We start from the raw sequence: 22,874 nt of genomic DNA on the forward strand, positions 1-22,874 counted from the left end.
TCTGGTGGAACATATTACCCATAATACCTATGTGAATGTGTTATTAACAATAGACTTTCGTAAAGTCCACTTCCCGAAACCAGAATTTGAACTAAATCCAGCTGTGATTTTTATGGCTCATTAGATTACGAGCTAGTTTAACTCACTCATTATAGTAGCAATATGTCATTAAATTGCTATCATTACCAGATTATTTTTCAACTATGTGCTCAACTTCCCTGTCATCTTACCCCGTCACCTCCCCGCTCATCTCTCTGGGAGCGTCCGGCACCTTGTTTCTATGGGAACAGCCTCTAAAGAAGAACTGTTGTTTCACTAAACGACTGTGTGTAGCTTCTGTTAAGTGTTACTGAGGTAAAATAGTGACCACTGTCAGTAGGTCTTGCTCATGATTTGCTGCCTTTTCACGTCAGTTAATGTATCCACTTAGAGAGCTGTGATTAACAGGTTTGATCACATTATGCATTCATAGAAGAAATGCATGCAGGCGCAAAAAAATAAAAACATGGACATGCACAAAGAAAGCATTAAATCCCAGCATCACACAAAGACAAAGACAAAGACACACACACACACACACAACCACTGAAATCCCACTCCATTCTGTATCAGAAAATTGGATTGCTGGTCCAAAATAACTTGATTATAAACAACGTTCCTCTCACTCTAGGGCGGTATCACTTAATAAAGCTAAGTGCATTGACATGCCGGCGCCCACACTCCTACACACACACACACACACACACTGCAGATCTATATATCAACCTATTACACGTACCAGATCAACAGTAGAAAAAAATATTAGGCTAAAGTAAGAGTGAACAAACATCACAGACACGTCTTAGGGAAAATTATGGATTCTGGGTCAAAAATCTCATTATTGAATATTATTAAATTATTCAGTTAGCAAGGGGCATTGTGTGCATACGTATTGGCTGATTAGCGCAGCAGTTTGTGGGCCAATACCGAAAACAACACTGAAAAACAATGGAGAAAAACACTGACAATGTAGGCTATTACATTACAGCTAGCAACACAACTTCACTTTAGTTGTGTGTGAAATGCATTGTAGAAACATCTGCGTCTCACTGTAACAAAGCAACACAAACATGACTTTACACATTGCTTTGTCTGACATAACAATTTAATGTTGCTGGAATAAAATGTAGCAGATGTCTGATATCATTTTGAACAGGACACCACACACATGCAAACAATCGGTGAATACACACCAACAGGAGAAGAGGAAGAAAATATAACATCCTCTTACACCAGCTTATGGGTTTACAGGCCACTAAATTTCAGACGGAAATATTTGACTCAAATATAGATTTTATATTATGCTACAAAACATATCTTAGAAAATATAATTTATTGCTATAGATTTAAATAACCAACCTAATATAAATGGGTTACATTATTAAAGTGCTAATACATGAATCAGCAATAATAGTAATCTAATAATTTATTATATATATGTTGTACATACAGAATATATGCAGTTTGAAAAACCTAATTTGTAGGATACTTTTACTTTTGGCATTCGTTTTCACTAATAATACTTGTTTATTTTCTCTTAACTACATTTTTTTCATCCAGGATGTTGTAGGCTAATTGATTTATGGTTTATGCAACTTAACATACAGACGGAAAAAATAATGTTACTTCCATCACTGAACCACTGACATTTGACACCCTCAACACCACCACCACTCAATCAAAATTCCTGTGGTGTTTAACACATCTGGCCTGTTAAATAAAGATACAAAGTTCCAATCCTGTCAGTTTCCTTTAGAGATTGGAACATGTGGTCACACTGAAGTTCTGTAGCTCCATCTGGTGTTAGACTGTAGTACATACAAGTTATTCAGACCTTCCACTGGCTCGGTCTTTACTTTTGACAGGATAGGCTCACATTTCATAAATCGAATAAAAAATATTGCTGGAACATGGCTCAGTGGTCCTTCAGTCAGAGGATCGGTCGATGTGTTCTTGGGCAAGACACTTGACCCCAAATTGCAAAAGGCTGTGCCTGCGGTGTATGAACGGGTATGGATGTTAGATAGTCGTGATGTACAGGTGGCACTTTGCATGGTAGCCCCTGTGAATCATTCCTGTTTCCCTCTGCTGTGGGTGTCATATCTATGCCTACGTATTTGAATCCATTTGAGGACCATTGCAAATGTTTGTCTAGGTCCTTAAAGCCATTGATCCTGCGGATCTTATAACCATGAATCATTCATTAGGCTACCTGAGGACCGCAGCCGAGAGGAAACACATTGAACACACTGGAGAAAACCCTTGCTGTTACTGCAAGTCGGTTTATGGAGACTTAATACTTCTGTCGTGACATTAACTACAAAGACAGATTATTGACCATCTAACGTCATATTTGATCCAGGAAACTAAAGGGCATTTCCTGTTCACTCTTTAAGACGTTTACAGAAGAAGGACAATCCAAGAAAAAGGAGTTTCCCTCTTTTTCAGACCATCTCAGAGACATTTGAGAAGCCCTCTCTGTCGCAATGCTCCCGGCTCAGGAGGCCGCCAAAATCTACCACACCAACTACGTGCGTAACGCCCGGGCCGTGGGCGTGCTGTGGACGGTGTCCACCATCACCTTCTCCATCATCACCGTGGTGGTGTTCATCCAGCCCTACTGGATCGGGGACAGCGTCAACACGCCGCAGGCGGGATACTTCGGCCTCTTCCACTACTGCATCGGGAACGCGCTCACCTCGGAGCTCACCTGCAAAGGGAGCGCGCTGGACTTCGGCTCCATCCCGTCTGGCGCCTTCAAGACGGCCATGTTCTTCGTGGGGATCTCCATGCTGCTGGTGGTGGGCAGCATCGTGTGCTTCAGCCTCTTCTTCTTCTGCAACGCGGGGAGCGTCTACAAGATCTGCGCGTGGATGCAGTTGGCCTCCAGTGAGCACCAGGTTTTCACCCAAAGTTTGTGGCTGAATAGAGAAGTTTACAAAAAAGGGCCTGGCAGTTTATATGATTCATATAAAAACATGTACACTAGAATATAGCCTCTTCAATCACATTATTAAAAGGCAATCAGCATTTTAATCCTATATATTTTGTAACTTTTTGTATATACAAAACAAAATGCAGTACAAAAACGATACAAAAATATATGAACTTTGTATTGTTTCAATGTATTGTTTCAAATTATGGGTTGCATCTGTGACTTGTTATCTCTTTGAGTTTCTTTTCATGTCTGCACACCCAGCATACTTCTATTACCACACCAGTGAGGACCTTCTCATATCACATTAGTTTATGGAAGTACTTAGTTACTTTCCACCTCAAAGGCACGACATTAAACAAAACCAAAATCTCAGAACACCTGCCACCACTAACTGTAGGCCCTTATACAGAAAGAAACGACGAGTAGGTTCAGGCATAGAAAGAACTCTGAAAGAAACTGAAATTGCAAGACCATTTCCAGCTACATTCCAGTAGTTCTCTTTAACAGACGCAGAAGGGAAACATGATCCTGTGTTGGAAACATGAAGCAGCTTGTGAACAGATGTAGCTGCGAGTGAAAGGACGAGCCTGTAATGAAACTAATGATGTGGACCTGGAGGTGTGCAGTTACACTTTCTCCTCTTCCTCTTCATGCCTCTCACACCCGCTCAGTGTGCATGAGTGCGCTCCAATAAATGCCAGACTTTTTATGTCTGTATATTACACACACACATGCATAATATGCCTATATCTTTTGTAATCTATTCAAGCCTTTAATTAACCATGTTTATTCATTTTTTTCCACAGAACTTTCATGAATTAATTTGTTTTTAAAGATGCTATGGCTCAGACAAAATCTAAACGTCCCATATTCTTTTTTAAATTGTATAACAGGAACTTCATCTCCTTTCATAGTGCGTAGTAAATCTTGATGTATGCGCTTTATAAAATATGTTATTCACCAAAATTAGCTTCAGTGAAAGGATATTTCTCAATAGTAGTCAGTGTTTTTTCCCCCTAACTTTGGTGGATGGCCATGCCTGGTGCCGGCCTCGAAACAAAACCTTTTGATTAACTGGTTTGATCATGTATGTACACAGGGTAATGCAATAATTGAGTCCCAATTGTTTCAGGTGGTGTCAACATTTAACTTGACGTGTTAGTAGCCGATGAGAAGTTGCAGTTTAATGATTAATATTGAAATGAAGGAAGGGACTTGAGAAAGTGAGCATTGAAAGGTTGAAAGGTTGAAAGGTCGTGTGTGAGGCTCAGCAAGTGAAAGTGTGTTCTAACGTTTCACCTCGTCACCAGATAGTTCACGTGGCTCCTCGTGCTTAGGTGGGACGGCACCAGGGCGAGAGTTAATAATGGATGAACAAGTTCATCTTTCTGGAGTTGAGATACTCTGGAGTTGCTAGGCAACTCAACTGTGTGTGTGTGTGTGTGTGTGTGTGTGTGTGTACCTGAATGAGTGGAGTGTATATTTAATTTCTCCGGCGGCTTCTCTGTCTGGTTTGCTGTTTCAGCGTTGGAGGTGGAGAAGGTGGTTGTGGTAACAGCAGCAAGAAGCGTTTTTACCAGTTAGCTTGTCAGTATCTAAAAATCAAACACATTCAGTTGAGGATTGAGTATTGAGATCCTTTACTCAAGTACAATTATTAATACCACCCTGGGAAAATACCCCAATACAAATCCTGGATTGAAAATATTACTGAAGTAAATGTAAGAATAATCTGGTAAATTTATATAAAGTACTAAAATTAAAAGTGTTTAATGAGAAAGAGGGCCAGTGTGAGTTATATTACTATCATTATGATTCATTATGCATTGATGTGTAAGCAGTAAGTTGGCGGAGGTGAAGCTGGCTTTGAACTATTTTATATACTGCAACTAATGACTATTTCCTTTATCTGCTGTTTATTTTATCCGTTGATTGTTTGGTTTGTAAAAATTAAAAACTAGAGACAAAAGTCCATCACAATTACCCAGAGCCTAAAGTGACGCCAAACAATGTTCGACTTATCCAACCAACAGTATAAAGGAACAGCAGTAAATTCCATCAAAATCCTTGAAAGTTTGAGCATTTGAATACATGCACAGACTTTCAACAGCTAAGAGTGAGTGCTGATGTCAAAGTACCCGATTTTAAACCAAAATTCCCTCCTTCTCAGGCACCTGCATGGTGATTGGCTGTATGATCTACCCCGACGGCTGGGACTCGGACGAGGTGAAGCGCATGTGTGGCCAGCGGACCGACAAATACACCCTGGGCAACTGCACGGTGCGCTGGGCCTACATCCTGGCCATCATCAGCATCATGGACTCGCTCATCCTCTCCTTCCTGGCCTTCAGCCTGGGCAGCCGGCAGGACAAGCTGCTGCCAGAGGACTTCCAGGTGGAGGGGAAAGGTATCCGAGTGGAGGGAGAGTAAAATAGTGGGGTGACAGAGGACGACAAAGGCTGGATGAGGATATTTAGATGGAGAGAAGAAGATGCAAGAGGAAGAAGAAGGCTGGAGGACAGGGAGGTAGCAGGAGGAAGGTTAAAGCTCTGAGGGTTTGGTGTAAGTCCTGGAGGGACAATGGAAAGAGGTGAAGCAGAGGCTCTCTGTATAAATGATCACTCATTGCTTTGCCATCCATATTTACCAGATGATTAACTATGATACTTCAGATCCCATGACCTTTCATCTAGGACCATCATCAGCTCATCATCAGCATTTGTCCAACACTGTCAGCCTCAGCTGTGCTATTAAGCAAATGTTAGCATGCCACCATGCTAAACTAAGATGATAAACATCAACATGCTAGATGTATCATGGTGAGCATGTTTGCATGCTGATGCGAGCATCGGGTCAAAGCTGCTTGAGGACAGCCTCACAGAGCCACTAGCAGGGCTGTAGGCTCTTGGTCTTGTTAGGTGTTAATGTTTATATTCAGCTGAGCTACTGACACATATCTGTCTGTGTTTGAACTGACATTTACAGTACATCTCCTTCCCTTTGCAGTAATGTTTTTCTCCCACTTGCAGATAACGCCTAGGCCCTGTGTGGACAACGGAGGGAAGAGATGGACAAGGCTTCATGAGGAGCACAACCGACTCGAGGGATTCAAATGTATTCATGGGCTTCGGGACAGTTAATTACAATCTAAAAATAACTTACACGAAGTTCATCCTGACTTTGAAAACATGGGAGGAGTCACTGTCCACCTCCAGCTCAGACCATACGCTCCAGCATTTCGCACTGAAACAAGTGAACTTGCTTGACCGGAGCAGATCCTCGTTACTACGGAGAGAATTGTCATAAGTGCTTAGCGGGCTGTTCTACACGTCAGCCTTAAAATGTAAGTTCATCAGTCGACAGGAACTAATAATTGTGATGTGTTCAAGGAGCATTTTGTAATGATTTTGGTTCGACAATCTAATAAAATATGCTCCAAACAATTCTCAAAATAAATGTTGATCATGGATGGGTTAGTACTCAGTGAAAATAAAATCTGACTGTGTCTGCCCGCTGGGTGTCCTGATGATGCATTATGTTAACGACAGAAACGTGGGGATTTATACCCCTGCATATGTATGTGTGTGTGTCAGAGGACGGAAACACTGCAATGGCAAATATGATCTAGTTAAATTTTGAAAAATGTTTATTTTTATTACCCTACAGAAAAAAAACCGTATCGGATTAAGAGCGGAGACGTGGACAGAAGGAGAAGAGACTTTGTAGAAAAAACAAGCAAAATGGTTTTAAGAAGAGTCAAAGCATGATTACAGCGTTTGTTTTTAGTACAATCTATTCCCAAATCCAACACCTCCGTGTGCAGTGGAAACACTCGACACCTTTAGTTTCACTGGATATCACCTGAATATTCCTCGAGGCATCGCCAAAAAGTGTTAACAAAAATGCTCAAACCTTGTGCCTTCAACATATAGAGCAGAGAGGGAGACGAAACAGGCCAACTCTTTGGTGCACACACATGAAGTTTGCTTTGACTGTTAATGTGGGATACCTTATATGGAGCAAAAATGAAAAAGTGATCCAGGTATGAAACATCGGAATCTTTTCCACATTATTTTGTGTATTTAAGTGCTTTTTTAAAAAGAACACATCAGGTGATGCTGAAACAGTTTGGGTTTCCTGAAAAATAGTGTGCGATTTGTGATGAGTCCCTTTCCTTTATGCGTTCCAATCATGTAGTTCTGCCAGTATACAAATGTACAAAAGCTAACTTAAGAGTGCTACGAATGTTACTAGTCTCTCATCGGGGCTGTTAGCATTACACACTTATTATTGAGCACTTTGCACACATGACACACAAAGGCATAAAAAGCTGGCACGGCTATCAAGACGACTGGCAAACAAAGACAGATTTGGCTTATTAATGACCTAACTGATAACAGTATGTAGGTTGGATGTTTGTTATAATCCTGCCCTTTTCTGCATTTGTAGACAAGTGCAACCTTTTAAATCTGACCATCAGTCCATTATCTATAGCTAAAAATACAGAAAGAAATGTGCTGCACAGAAAGAGCTGGAGTCAGGAGAAAAAAAGAGGGCGAGGTCAATAAGTCCTATACAGCCAGAGAAAAGAGCCATAAATATCGGAAGTCACCAGTGTAATCCAAACCAGGGCCAAGACTCGGCAGCAGTCTCTCTCTCTTTTTACTGTGAAAGTGTGTGTGGGAAGCCTCCGAGAGCCACGACGGGAGGATGCAGGCACGATGCAGTCACAGGGTCTTGCAGACATGAACGTGTTTGTTTACTTGGATGTTTTCAAGCCCAGGATCTTCAAACCTAATTTATCCCTTCACAAGACGAGGGTGGAGGTGTGCACGGCCGGCCTCTAGGACGTGAGCCACGGGTGGGAGAGGCACTGGGCCGCGGTGGCCCTCCTTTCGGGCACCAAGTCCAGCATGGGCAGCAGGAAGGTGCTGAAGGTGTGCGCCTCGTCTTTGGACCACTCGTACTTTTCTACCAACACGTCGAGCAGACCCCACGGTTTCAGCTTGGTGATGTGACGCAGATCGCCTGAGAGGAAACGTTACATTTCAATGATTGCAATGCCGAATGTTAGCGTATTACCTATTTAGGATGCAAAATGACAGTGATGTATCAATAAAGAGTGTTTTTTTTTGTTGGCATAAACCCACTGCACCACCTCTATGAACTAGAAATAGCTGCACTATATTTCATTTGGAAGCCCTGCCCTCATAACTGAGCAGATGGCGGTTCCCTTGAGCCCTCAAGGGAACCGCCTGAAAAAGTAACTTTAGCACCAAATACCTGAGCACATTTTAAACTGGATTTAGCTACAACAGACAGCTGGTGGCAGGGCCGGCATGTTTACCTTTCTTGGTGAAAAACTCCTTGGAGTATTTGCCTGCCAGGATCAGCTTCCGGGGAACTTTACCTAGCAGCTCGATGATCAGCGCGATGTGATCTACAGGGAGGCAGAGAGACGAGCAAACACAGCTGATGAAGCACCGAGGGAAACACAACGCTTTCAAAGAAGGTCTGAAGAACTGCAGTCTGTAGAATTTACATCACGTCTACGACTTCCCATGTTAACGGGGCATTCACATTCATGTCAGCGTGTCTTGGTTATTGGAGTAGCTCTCTAGTTAAAAAACGATGTCTCGGGAGAAGCAGACACTGACCTTCATCTCTGGAGTAGTCTTCTCCAGAGTGGGGTTCAAACAGATAATCTCCGGTGGCGAGCTCGAAGGCCTGAGGATAAAAAAACAAAAAAAAAAACATACACGCATGAACTTAATAACTGGCAGATGTATGGGTTTAATCAAATAAAGGTTTGTGACTGTGTTACCATGCACGCTGTGCTCCAGATGTCTGCCGGTGTGCTGTAGCCGGTTCCTGTCAGCACCTCAAGAGAACGATACTGCCGCGTCTGGATGTCATCTGTGAAATGTTTGTTCTGCGGGAAGAAGAGAAATCCTGAATGCTGAGGCAACAAAGACATAACTGAGCAGGTGTTTACGAAAGATTAAAAGCTCAGGTAATCTTCACCGTCGATAACTCTTTCAAGGGCGCAACAAGAGTGCTTCATTGAAAAATTTAAAGTGCTAGTGTGAATTTGCACTCACCACCCAGCAGGCATTGCCGAGGTCAGCGATCTTAACCTGCAGCTTGTCAGCGTTAAGAGGCTCCAGGGGGTTCACTAACATATTGCCTGATGCTCCTGTTAAAGAGAGTAGAGGGAGACAGGGACAGAGGAGGGTGAGGTGGAGGAGCAGGCAAAGAATGGCCGACAAATATAGAAACATGAGAGACGACCGAGAAAGTCTAAGCTGGCAGAATGCTCATGAGTACACTGAGTCATTCCAACAATTGGGAATAAAAATCCAAGGATTATATTTAACAGGACAACTTTTTACAAGCAAATGTCCGGGATGGCATTTTGTGAACGCCAACCTCTTTTCTGATGCAGTGTGTTCTCCTCCAGCTCTTACTAAAAACTGTCCGGGCCACTCTAACATCATAGAGTATATACTGGATCACCCTACATTTGGTTTAACTAACCGTCTTGGCTGTCTTCTTCTTCCTCCCCTCGTTTGGTCTCACCTTGAGTGTCCATCTCCTCCCCCTTCTTGTCCTCCTCGTCTCCCTCCTTCAGCTCTACCGTGACAGAGTCTGGGCCGAGCGAGGCTGGGAGCTGCTGCAGGTCGGCGTCCCCGGGTGTACCGTTACAGATCTGATGCTCTTCTTTGTTACTTAACGTGTCCTGGGTCTCTGTGTTGCTGTCTGGCTGGTTTGCGTTCTGTTGGTCCTCCTGCTCCTCCGTCGACTGCTTGGTCCCTTGTACCTCTGGACTGGTGTCGTCCTCCGGTGTGGAAGCGTGACCGTTGCATTTCACCTCCGCTCCGCTCTCATTCTCTCTCCGTTCATTGACCTCGGGTGTCTGCTGGGGCTGCTCGTCAGGAGTCGGGTCTGTGGTAAAATACGGAGCTTTTAGAACGATAAATCAACACAAACATTTCAACTAAAACAGTTATCCGCTCCCCTCCATCCCATTCACCTGTGACAGTATGGTTAGCGATGTCTTGCAGCGTGGCAGACATGGAGAGGGTGGCTGACGAAGTCGCATCTTCGGCGGCCTCTGTCGTCGTCTCCTCGTCGTCCTCCTCCTCCTCCTCTTCTTCTCCTTCATTAGCTCCTCCCTCCATCTCCTGGATCCTCTTCTCCAGCATCTCTGCCTGCTTCTTCTGCTTCTTCTTCATCTTCTTCTTCTTGTTCTTTGACATTTTGGCCATCTTGGAAAAGAGAATCAAGTGGAGAGGAAGAACATCTAAGCGTGTATTCTGACTTAACTTGTATTCAAGTCACTCGATTAAGTAAAAAACTAAAACATAACTTACTGGCTTGGGTGCTGGGGCTGTACTCACTGTGGGAGACAGAAAACAAACCAAAAGGGATTACATTTGGGAGCGACATTTGGGAGCGACATTTGGGAGCGACATTCGTGGCGTGTCCGTCGCCTCTCTATAATTAGTATTCTGTCCAGGTGGCGGGGTTGATTCACACTGAGCTGTAGTAATGGACTCAGCAGGACACTCCAGTGGTGACTCATTCTGATAGACAGCTCAGCGTCATTCTTTTATTAGAAACTTCCACAGGCTTTAGAGTTTCTCAAGGCCTACATCTCACACACAGACACTATGATTATAGTCGTATTAATGGCAATACTTGAGGATAATTGCTCATAGTTAGTGTCAGTAAAATGTCAGTCAAATAATGAAAAGCATTGGACCTGCTGCTAAATCTAAACAGCAAACGTCTTTGCTGTCAGCTACATGCCGATCAAACCACAAAAGCTGCTCGGTGAAGCACTGAGGAAGAGAAAGGTTGTAAACCTGCAGAACCCGAGGGAGGTGCAGCGCCAGTCTTCTGCCACTGAGTAGCTTCAGCGGCCATTTTCTTGATGTAGGGATCGTTGACGGTCAGTAGAATGTTCTCTGGCTTGATGTCTGTGTGGATGATCTTACACTTGGTGTGGAGGTAGTCTAAACCCTGCAGAACCTGCAGCGCAGAAAAGTCAGGAGTGTCAAAATGACGGATGTTTCGGAGTTTAATACGTAAATTCTCGACAAATCAAGATTTCTGTGATCTTACACTGGAATGAACCAGTTTATGAATAATGCAATCCAGAGTCCAAAAACATGAAATGCCAATTTTTCCTAAGTGATATTTTATAGACAAAGTTTGGGTGCAGCTGTACAGTACCTGTTGTATGATGCTTTTAACACAGGGGAGGGGCAGGCCTTGATAATTCGACTTGATGATCCACTTCAGTAGGTGGTAGCCCAGCACCTCAAATACCATGCACACATCTGAAGAAATGCACAGTCAAGGACTAATACAATGCCACTTCCTCATAGCTTTCTCAATCGACAGTGGTTGAGTTCTGTCGGGGCGCGGTGCCTGAGACGGGGATGGAGCCAGTGTTGATACATCGGGGGGGGGGGGGGACACTGTGACACTTAAAGACGTGCTAAGGCACACAGCTAGCCGAATGTCAGATGAACATATGTGAACCATTAACAGCCAGGCGGAGTGTGAATCTGTCATAAATATGCAGGAGACTGCCAAATGACTGGCCCTCAAATTGTAATTCTGGCAGAGCTCTCGCTCAGATATGCTTATCTTTTAAAAGTAATGCAGACAAATTTGGCCTTCGAGCACAATCCCAAGGATGAGCTGAATGAATGCCAGACGAGATGCAGTCTTACCCCTTGGATGTTCAACACGGAACTGGCTATCTGGCCTGGAATGAGTGTAATCAGTACGTCCAAACCATCACATTGAGACAGCAACAGAAGAACAGAACACCAAGCATTTAAGTTCCTGTTGTTGCACCGGAAAACCCTCTACAGTGTTAACTATGGGTTGACAAAGCCAGAAAATGTATCAGTATGCGCCAAGTGGATTTCTGTATTTTAGGAACACACATGAACTTCTAAACAACAAAAGGATACGAGTGCCGTTCATTCCAGAGATTTTGAAGTCGTCTAGAAGCTGCACCACTTTCTCTCTGCTGGGGTCACTGGGATCTGTGTTTCTCACCTGGAAAACACGCAGAGGGTTGTGAAAGTAGCGGACACTGGAATCACTGGACTGTGTGAACATATTGATGTCGTGGTGATTGTGTGGCTTACAGATTTGAGCAGCTTGATCTCATCCAGAGCCGTCTCTGTGTAATGTTCAGCACTTTTCACAACCTTCATGGCCACAAAGCGCTTCTCCCTTAAAAAAAAAACCCCCCACAAAATCAAGGATTTAACTCAACCACATGGACGTGTTGTTGTAATTGCAACATGATACTCAATACGTACTATTCAGGGTTAGATCATAATAATAATATGATAATATCTTATTTATAGGCAGCATGGCTAAAATCCGTGGCCCTTTTGTTTACATCAGCATCTAACTTTCACGCAGTGAAGTTTAGGAGCAAAACTTACTGGATGTCCCAGGCCAGCCACACGGTGGAGAAGTGCCCCCAGCCCAGCTTCCGGATCACATGGTACCTCCCGTGGAACAGATCTCCAATCTTCACATGGTGGTATCCACCTGACCCAAGAAAGATGCAGATACATTCAAACAACGTTTAGTTATTGTATGTTTGCGTATGACAGTGTGTGTATGAACATGAATCAAAGTGGATTTGAGAGAAAAACACATTTATCGCTACATCAAATGAGATGTATAGTCCTTTATCCACAGTAATGTGTAAAATATATGCCAATACTATACAAAAGTAACCATTTATGTCACTGTATTGATGCTATGTTTTATTGGCTTGGATATATATACACAACTCCTACCCCTGCAGTAGTCGTTGGGGTCCTCCTGCTCGTCGTCATCAGAGCCCAGGATCTCCTCGTCCTGCTCTGGGAGCGGAGAGTCTGCTTGGCCTGGCTGAGAGCGCTCCCCACGACCATGAGGCTCTGGTCTGAGGGGGGAAGACAGGGAGAGGGGCGGTAATGGAGACAAGAAATCGAAAAGGCAAGACAGGAACATAAATGACAGCGAGGAGGGACGGAAGTGCAAAAGGGAGGGAGGGTGACAGCGGGGGAGAGGGGTGAAAGACGACCGATTGCCTCAGAGAATAACAGAAATCATACGACACTGAGAGGAAAGAGATGTTTCCAAATTAAACAAAACGTACAGAGCGGTAGCGATATAGTGGATGAATGAATAAATTGCAAGCATAAGTCAGGAGCCCATTTCTGTAATAACAGCCACATAAGCAAGAAGAGACCGTAGAAAGCAGTGAGAAAAAAAGACTTTTTTCCAAGACAGTCATACAGAAAAGATGCTTTTAATGCTACGGGGCGCGACACCTGAGATCAGAGCACCACGCTATTAAAGCTGAAGATCAATAAGTGTCTTTCACTGATATAGGACGACATAATAACACCTTATTACTAGTACTTTGTTCATTGTTGTGTCATCATGTTTAGACATTTGAAGCCAACATAACTGCAGAGAACCTTTAAACAATTTAAAATACCAGGAAATGTCTGTCCCTATATTTTCTCTTTGAAGCCTGGTACAAAAACACTGGTCTCCTGTGAAAGCTCACTGAAACATGGAACTTTAATTCACTGAAAAACACAACGGATGAGAAAAAAAATCCGGTTTAAAGCTCATGAATCAGTGTCAGCCGGCTACACAATGAGTAGGAAGTACAGGAAGGGATCAGATGTACGATTATCTTTTTTTTCTACGAAAGCTGCGGCATCATCACAATAATCAAAACAAACAATAAGCCTCCTTCAAACGAGACCCAATACCATTAAACATTAACTGTATTGTTGAATAACTGATGGTGATTATACGGTGTTTAAGCGAGCATGTCGCGTTGTGTGAATCTGAACAAAGTGGAATGAATTATTCAGTTACAGGACAGCTCATTGGAGAGTAACAGAGACACACAGGATTCAAGCTACAAATCTAACAAGTGAAACAAGAGGCTCCTGCAGATGGTGCAGCATGTAACTACAACCAGATTCTCCTGAGGAGAGAATCCAGCCAGCAGGTACTATGAACTAGGATCCCTACATAAGCTCCCCGAGTCACTTACTAAGTCTAACTATTGTCATACGTCATCATCTCGTCCTCGTTTTGTCATTTAATAAGTAAATGACTTGTTTCTGGACAAACTGAATAGCTTTAGGTTTGTTGTACCAACTATCTTCTTGGTGCTGTCCATGGTGCTGAAAGAAGTCACCGTCTCTCCCACTGAATCCGAACCACAGTGTAACAATCATCATATATCACCAATTAATAAACTTTATGACACCCTTCAACCAATCAGTAACAGCCAGAGAAACTCGTCAGCCAATCAATGTTTTACTTCACAAACAACATTGTTGTTCTTCACTATACTGCGGTCTTGCGTGCAGAATCTCTCGTGTTCCTAATGGGATTCATTACAGAGCACATCAGGCCTGTGTGCTACATTTGGACTTGGTGTTTGGGTTTCAGATGCCGAGTCAAACAGTAAACACTGCTCGGTGCTGGAGCTAATTAAAGCAAGTCACGTTATCTCTTAAGCTATGAGAGGGTCTGAGCAGCTGACTTTGCCACATCACATACTCTCTAAAGAAAACAGTTCACTCAGAACTGGGTTTGTTGCCATTTCTTCTAAAATGTGATGCTAGAAAAACAAAATGAATCAGTTTGATTGCTTTGGCTAATGGTACTTTGTTGGGATGTGCTTGCAAACAGAGTTAAATGTCATTAGGATTAGCATGCCTAGTTAATCAGTTCATCGGCTTACGTCTAAGCAACAGAAGACGAGGTAACATTTTGGGTGAATCTTTGCCTGCTTACAATGCTGCGTCATGTTCAACTCAACGGTTTAATACCGTTACTCAGGAACAGGGTTAAAAAAGGAAGGATTTAGAGTTGTTAATGCAGACACCAATATCAACATTACAGAGTAAATATGTATAAAAATGCAGCAAACAAAACATGTACTGCAACCTCTGTTTGGACTTCTGCCAACATGAATTTATAAGCTGTATCTGGTATGTCGGCAATAATCCAGGTATCAACCAATCATAGTAGCCTGCTGATATATCCGACTGTGTAGGAGGAAGCCTCCTCGGAGAAAAGGCTGAGACAAGAAAGATGATAATTATTATTCATTCTGTGATTATGCTTCTACATATTCATCCATCTGCTGTGAGATGTTTCTCTCAAAAGGAAAAGGTGTCACTGGAGTGGGCACACACTCAGTTTTACATTTGCTCAGAATGGTTTCAACCAAAATTAATGTTTGGGGCTCCCTGTGTTTCGACAGCACCATTGTAGAGACGAGACAACTGCTTCAGTGATTGTGGGTTTTGTGTTCTCATTAACTCATATTACTCAAAGAGACGTGTGTGGCCTCCAGTCTCTCTCTGGGCCTCATTGTGATTGTGGCTGAAGCAATTTCAGCACTTACAAGCAAGAAGTGTATCAGCCCACACACGATGTGGGAAAAGTGAAAAAACAACACTACATTTATTAATTTACTCGCATGCACACCGTGTGCAAACATATCAGAACACTGTGAGGTCAGTCTCCTGACCGACTGAATCTATTCATGTTATTGATACAAAAGGTATGAAACAAAAGTGATAAGATAAACCATTGACATGTATTGAAGAAGCATCTTTGCAAAGAATCAGGTTGATCTCGGTCATTGAAAAGCTCTCTGCAGCACCTGCTGCATTGAAGGAACAGACTAGATACTGAAGATATACTGTAGATGTCTGTGGTCCGGCTAATGTCAGATGATGATGGATATGAAGACGTTCAAATACTTTGTCTTGAATAAAACAAGACCAAACTGTTCACAATGTTTACATTTGACTCAAATATTGAGGAACAAAAGACTCAAATCTAAAGTGTTTTCCTAAACTTTTGAAAATGTTCCTGGTTGTTGATAACTATGCACCAACATGTTACATTTTTGTTGGCTAAAATCTCTTAAAAATAGAGATCTTAGGGATGAAGCTTAAAAAGTGACACATGGACCTTTGATCCCAGGACACCGACTAGAACTAAATATACCTGCCAGAGTGAATACTGTTTTTAAGAATTAGAGAGCAAAAAAGATGGAGGGACAGAATGGTGGAGGTTAAATAGTTGCCAAATATGCACGACATAAAAATTGCAAATTGAAACAAACATGAGCATTCTCACATTTAATGCAAAAAGACAGCAGGGCCCTTCAAGATTGTGCATTCAAGTTTTTTTCCTCACTGCGGTACATCGCCAGTCGGACACTTCAATGCCCTCTGATGGCCAGACAATGTGAACTTGAACAAAAAGCCGGACAATTCAAGGACTTCTTCAACACTCTGAACACGCGGAGCCTTGAGACAAACCTCTAACTGACTGTGACGCCTGCCTAAACTCACACATACACGTCCTGCTCTTACCTGGCAGATGCACGGATGCCCATGGGACGTGATGGAGGGAGCAGGACGGGAGAGAGTGGAGATGTCAAAAAAACCTTCTCACTCCATCCGCCAGGAGAGAGAGAGAAATAAAGAGGACCAAAAGAAGGTAAAGGAGAGGATGGGAGGTGAAAAGTAGAGTGGAGGAGGAGGAGAGCGCAAGCAGTGCTGACAACTGAAAAGCACAGATTTACAGAGGAGAGGGGGGAGCAAACAGAATGAGAAGAGGAGAAAGAGGGTGGAAAAGAGTGGTGGGAAAACTGGTGCAGAGAGGAAGAAGAGAGAGAAGAGGAGGAATGTGGGGGCTCTGCTGCAGGCTGAACACTGAGACTGAGTCCTGGAGCACGCTCGCTGACTCTCTCTCTCTCTCTCTCTCAACTCTCCTTGGCTGTCGTCAGCCGTTGGGCCGGCCCCCTTCACTGACAGCTGGGACGTGATTGGCTGATGCAGCCCAGCACTGCATTGCAGGTGAGGGACGACATCAACCCCCTCCCTTCCTCCTCGTCTGACCAAAACAACACCATTCCTGCTTGTTGTACACGCGGTACGTTGCTCCTCATGTTACCACAACCAAGTCGATGTGAACCACTAGATGTCGGAGAGGAATCGGAAGGGAATCCGTAATATAATCCCATGCTTGAGGCAATGAAACATGCGGTTTTGTTTTTCAATCTGTACACAAGCCCCCGCTGCACAGAGGACAACCCCCCTACCACCAGAGGCATGTCCCAAATGTATGAGCACCCTCAAAAGGAATCGCTGTCATGGCTCCATTTAATAGATAGAGATAGAGATATATATATACACGTTTTAAAAAGGTTGGTGAAGAGCTGCAGATTTAAGCTTCATTCAGAGTCAATGTTAAGGCCCAGCAAGTGCTTCATTATGTGGATCAAGTACCAATCTGTTGATGTTAGTCATTCATGCTTTTGTCAGTAGTAGTAGTGTAATGGACCACTGTTGATCATCAGTACGGATCCCCCCCCCTCGCAGATTAATTACACAGTGTAACGTTAAGCATCACAGTGTGAAACTGAGTTTTACTGACATCATCCGTCGATATTCTGTAAAATATGCGATCAGAACATCGGCATTTATGCTTTTCTAGTCGCCGATCTCTGATAATGTTACATTAAAAACGACCAGTCTGTGTTTAAATCAGCAGGAGAGAGAAGGTTCAGGCTCTGTTCAGTGAAAATGAGTATTATTATTATTATTATTATTATTATTATTATAACGTTATCATGATGTGTTCACATGTAATCTCGTAAAATGTAGTTTTGGGGAGAAACTTTAATAAATCCAGTTGTTTGAAGGAGATGTTTTCACAACAACATAGCTTATTAAAGATGAATTATGACCCGATTACAATACCTCTAGCAGCTTATAATACACCATTAAAACTACTAATGACCAGATTTGTTTTAATTCATAACAATACAATCTTTTATTTCCTTATCATTTGAATGGTGTGTTTTTACGAGGAAAACAAGCAAACAAACAGGCGACGATAACAAAGTAAAACATTCAGAATGTTTGATGGTTTACAGACTTCAGAGCAGTTGAAATCACTTTTGGGACGGTGGAAAAAATAATAATAGTCTAAAGCACTTGTAGACCGGCAGCTATAAACAAACAATACAGATCAGCAATGATCAGCCAGTAATATGTCATTACATTAGTAGGTCTGTGGGGTTTTGCCATGAGAGCAGTGGTGCCAATATAGTGCAGCTATTCTTCCTCGGATTCAATCTCCGTGATGTCATTTTTGATGGCGAGTAATGGAGTTACTTCATTTGCTCTTCCTGCAAAAACACCTGAAGATGCCCAAGATGGAGGGACATCCTTGGATAAGCAACATGTGAACCTAATGGCCACCATTCAGCTTCTCTCGGTTCCTTCAGTGTTCAGAGGTTGTTTTTTACCGAGAGCCGAATTATCTGCCGATGTCTCCTTCTCTCCGAAACAAACGGACCAGGTGAATAAAACCGGTTTCGCGTTAAAACTTAACCGAAGCTGTTCGGTGAATGCTGGACATTCTGGAGAGGCTGCAAGCTGAGCTGCCGCTTGTGCTCCGTTTGTTTCTCTGATAACTCACAATCTAGACGTCCAGTGATTAAAATCCTTCATTCGCTTGAAATACATAACGAATAATCACCAACATCTAAAATAGGTTTGCCAAAAATGTGGCTTAAAACAGAATAAAAAGTTAATTTATGACGAAACACACTGTTTCCCTAATTAAAATCACAGATTTCTTCACGTTTGAAAACATAAGGGATACTGTAAGTACACAACTCAATATATAACATACGTCAAGTCATTTGTATCGTAACACAATGACACTAATGAAAAGGAGAGGCCTGTCTCAAAAATATTAACTACAGCCTCACTTAGACCAACAACAACCATCCCACTCCATATCTTGTCGAACTTTTACATCTCTTTAGACCACTCTTCAGAAGCTGAAGCTGACACCGTCTTGCACACAAAGGGCCTTTTAAATGGTCCGTTTAACTGCAGCCCGGGCCAATGAAGGCTGAAAGGTAATACAGAGCCACAAACACTTGACATCTCCATCACCGCAGTGCACACATCTGACATGACAGTGTGTGTCAGTGTCTCCTGGCTGTATTGTCTCCACCCATCCAGCCCCATCAGATCTCTGGAGCAAAACAAACAAGGGCACAGAGGAGGAGAGAGCTCTTGGGGGATGGAATGTGGCCAAAAAGTGAACGTCCTCCTCCTCCTCCTCCTCCTCCCCTCCCTCCAGATAAAATCAATGACAAGTGCCTGAGCAGCAGAATGAAACGGCAGCACGAGGTAACTGTACTGAGGGTGCAAAATGCACACAAAGTGGAAGCGAGTGTGCTGCAGCACCTTCGCTTCAGCACCTGCACAGTGAGGACGATGGCAAGAGAGAGAAATAGAGGGACACGGAGCTTTAGTGGGCCGCAGATGATGAAAGATTTGATGGGTTATGTAATGAACTGCGGCTGTGGGGGGAGAGATAAAAGCACAAAACAATCGAGCGCAACCGTGCTGGTAAATACTCTGCAGCGCTGGCTATTCCTGGTCAGTCTCCTGAGTGCACATGTAATCCAAAAACTACATCTGAGGCACAGAAAGTTAGAGAAAAACAAGTGATTTCATGTCTGAAGTGACGCATACAAATATATTGTAATGCAGGAATAAAAGTGAAAAAAATAAAAGCTGGCAGCACAAATCCACCGGGGAGTCAGTCCTCTTCTCACCCACATGAGCGGGTAGTCAGGTACCTCATAGAGCAGCAACAGTCAGCATCCGCTCCTTAATGAAAAACGGATCAGCCAATCAATAAGTCAGCCAAACTCTGTTTAAACCGACGATCCGCATGGGACACTTCGTCTTCCTTCAATCTTGCTTCCACTCTCTCATACACTAAACATGAGACGTATTATTGCACTACTTACTTGCCCGTGAGACCGCTGGCTAACTTCACCACAGCTGTATTGATGGAGAAGATCCAGTCCAGGAGCCACATGACACAAGTCTGTACTAAACGAAACTTTGCAAAAGCGAGTGGTGCGTTAAAGCTCGGTGTGGTTGCGGGACCGGGTCTGCTCTCCTCTCCCCTGGCTCTATTCGACTGAACGGTGGCTGCTGCTGCGTCCTCTCAGCAAAGCAGCCACAACAAAGCGACCAACGCGAGAGCGAGAAGGAGCGTAATCAGTGCAAGGGAAAGAGAGAGCGAGAGAGGGAGGGGGGTTGATTTATGCTTGGATGCTCGCCCCTTGCTTGATGGTTATTGACAGAAATGATGCATTTCAGCTAGAAACTCTTGCACAGCATCACTGACAAGAGGGGGCGGGGACAAAGATACAGGTGTATGCTGGTGTCCTAAAAACAACAGGACGTCAGTCATGGTAGTTTGGCCTGATTATAAGTCCAGCAGTGGCTGTGACACACAGCTCATGGAGGCAATTTAGGCACTTTAAAACCATAAGATAAATGTTCATAAATAAACTTAGAAGTTTTAGAAAACAGATGCTCCTTGAAACTCCAGAACTCGCTTGTTAATCATTGCATATTTATGTTTTTTTAGGTATCAAAGTAATCCAGTGACAGTCATCTGTACCTCCATTGTTAGGGGGGATGACAGACTTTGAAAACCCCGGCTCCAAGTCAACCCTGGAATTAACTTTAAATTACTTTATCACAACAAGTACGAGAAACTGTAGCTTACTAACAGCTGGAAAGATTAGTCCCCCAGCTTCGACTATACATTTAGGATACGACGAGACTGCAGCAAGACATGCAGTTATTTAAAAAGGAAAGAAAGAAAGAAAAGGATGACAATCTTTGGCTAAGAGATAAATTATGTGATCCCTTCAATTAAAGAGTGACGAGATTGTTGAGGAACTAAGCTGAGATTTAAGATTCTAGAAAAAAAAGAGGTAGTAGGACTGGCGTGAAGATAGTGAGATGGTTGAGACTGATGAGAGGGATCAAAGCATGGGGATATATATATATATATATATATATACACATATACATATAAACAGTATACGTGTGTGACTTGCTCCTGCAGCACAGACAGGTGAAAGTGTAGTCTCATTAGAGGAGTTATTGAGTGAGTCATGTGAGAAAATGCAGCTGAGCAGCTCATGAGTGAACCTCCTACTTTGAATGTCACCTCTGAAATGACAACACGGATGTTTTTCCAACTTACTTCTTTCCAGGTTTCCTTGGCCGTGTCCTCTTCTTCCTTGCTTGCATTGCGAGTACTAAACAAATAAGGGAAAAAAACAGTTATAACGCAAATACCCATATCTACAACTCACTGTTTTTTCCTCTAAACACGACACTCTTTGTTTCTCAAAGCTATTAGGTAACGTGGTATTTCGTGATTTGAGAGAGAAGAGTACCCGGTGTGTTCGTGGCTGCAGGTGTATGATACTCGTAGTTATCGGTGACATTATTAACTCTGCGTAGAGCTAGCAGGTTACTTAGCTTTGAGTCAACGCCTCTCGAGAAGCTAACGTTGAGTGAACCGGCCTTGGCGGTGTGTTTCCCCGTGGAAGAGGTGATTTAAGTTAGCTGCTAACAGTAACGTGGTGCGTTTCAGCGTGTATGTCGAACATGGTTTTGTCCATTATCATGCCGGGTCCTGGTATACGTTAATGGGGACACTATGGCTTATTGATTTACTCTGACCCGGGTGAAAGTTTTGGCGCATACTTGTCCACGACCAGATGCTAACATTAGTCTGGTAGCTAGAGCTAGCAGGCTGTTAACACACAGCAGAGCGCATGGTCCACTTTTACTTTCCATCGAGCCGTTACGCTGTTTGTTACAGCGGTTGAAACCGTTATGAGAATAAATCGCCAGAGAATTGTCTTGAAGAAATGCGCGTGTGTGTGTTTCAAGTACTATGTGTGAAACGCATTTAGGAGTAAGTTACAACAACGTTACCTTTTCTTTCCATGGTGCTAAGCAGGCAGGAGATACGCTGCGTTCAAGGACCGTTGGAAATGTCAGAACTCTAAAGTGCGCGAAAAGGACCGATCCAACAGAGTTGAGCTGTAGGGGGCGGAGTGTGAAGAAACTGTCAACAGCTAATAATTATAATAACAAACTGGACTTTACAATAAAAATATGATTAAAAAAATATATAGATCAAGATATAAACAAGATAAAATAATTGACCACCAGTTAAAAAAAGACATTAGATAAAAGCGAGTATTAACAAGAGATTTAGAGGAAGATACTAAGTTTGTCTGCCTGAGATCCACACGCATTTGGTATGTGTGATGTTTAGCGTATCTTTTGATGAATAAATTCTAAAATGTAAAGCAAGCACAGCCAATACCTGAGGCATTCACTTTCTAAAAATAAGTCCAGGGATTGCCATATGCAGATTTACCTGTCAAGGTAGTGTTGGGAGTTTACTGACCCTCCTTCCACCGCAGTCTGTGAAGGATGTATGTACCCTGCTGCCTTCCCATTAAATCCAGTGCAACCAGTATACTCTTGTGGTATGAAAATAATGTTGTGGTTTGTGGTACTTTGATTAAACACAATTGTATTGGAAATATGCGCCATGTGAGCTCATAGTAAACTAGGGAAGATACACAGTGAAGATCTTAACACTGCATTTTGACACAGAGCCACAACATTTGCTAATAGCATTGCAACTCCCACATTAGTTGAATTTTGCACTTTAGTGATGGAAATTCCCAAACAAATATGCAATTAATCAAATTAAGCTGTCATGTTGCTAATCCAGTGTTTGGGGATTGTTGGTTATTTACAGTCATGGCTGTTAGAAGAACCCTTTCTCTATTATTTGCATTGCAAGCTAAAGTCCTGATACATTTGGTCCATAGATAGCAATGTAAAGGGGAAAATGTAACGGTAGAAGAAAGAATCATAAAGTCAACAAACTG

The 22,874-nt window shown here is 42.9% G+C and overlaps 2 protein-coding genes across 5 annotated transcripts; one reads left to right on the forward strand and one right to left on the reverse strand.

The window, feature by feature from the left end:
* Positions 1 to 2,525: 2,525 nt before the first annotated feature.
* lhfpl5a (LHFPL tetraspan subfamily member 5a) lies at positions 2,526 to 6,017 on the forward strand. The gene is made up of 3 exons (XM_031848485.1): positions 2,526 to 2,928; positions 5,148 to 5,384; positions 6,007 to 6,017. The coding sequence occupies exons 1-3, from the start codon at positions 2,526 to 2,528 to the stop codon at positions 6,015 to 6,017; spliced, it is 651 nt and encodes a 216-aa protein (XP_031704345.1).
* A 583-nt stretch (positions 6,018 to 6,600) lies between these two features.
* Positions 6,601 to 21,959, reverse strand: srpk1b (SRSF protein kinase 1b). Of its 4 annotated transcripts, XM_031848395.1 has the most exons (16): positions 21,901 to 21,959; positions 21,158 to 21,212; positions 12,817 to 12,944; positions 12,454 to 12,562; positions 12,148 to 12,235; positions 11,968 to 12,055; positions 11,216 to 11,322; positions 10,846 to 11,011; positions 10,351 to 10,376; positions 10,011 to 10,245; positions 9,515 to 9,922; positions 9,079 to 9,173; positions 8,802 to 8,909; positions 8,635 to 8,704; positions 8,325 to 8,417; positions 6,601 to 8,005 (listed from the first exon to the last, which is right to left on the reverse strand). In XM_031848395.1, the coding sequence occupies exons 1-16, from the start codon at positions 21,911 to 21,913 to the stop codon at positions 7,821 to 7,823; spliced, it is 1,974 nt and encodes a 657-aa protein (XP_031704255.1). In that variant the 5' UTR covers positions 21,914 to 21,959; the 3' UTR covers positions 6,601 to 7,820. The 4 variants fall into 4 exon arrangements, with proteins under 4 accessions (XP_031704255.1, XP_031704245.1, XP_031704265.1 ...); XM_031848385.1 differs by lacking the exons at positions 21,158 to 21,212; positions 21,901 to 21,959 and adding an exon at positions 19,899 to 21,131; XM_031848405.1 differs by lacking the exons at positions 21,158 to 21,212; positions 21,901 to 21,959 and adding an exon at positions 19,899 to 21,130 and having other exon boundaries at positions 9,557 to 9,922.
* Positions 21,960 to 22,874: the final 915 nt, after the last annotated feature.

Source organism: Anarrhichthys ocellatus, unplaced genomic scaffold (assembly GCF_004355925.1).
Source record: "Anarrhichthys ocellatus isolate YVR2014 unplaced genomic scaffold, GSC_Weel_1.0 scaffold1, whole genome shotgun sequence".
NCBI lineage: Eukaryota > Metazoa > Chordata > Actinopteri > Perciformes > Anarhichadidae > Anarrhichthys > Anarrhichthys ocellatus.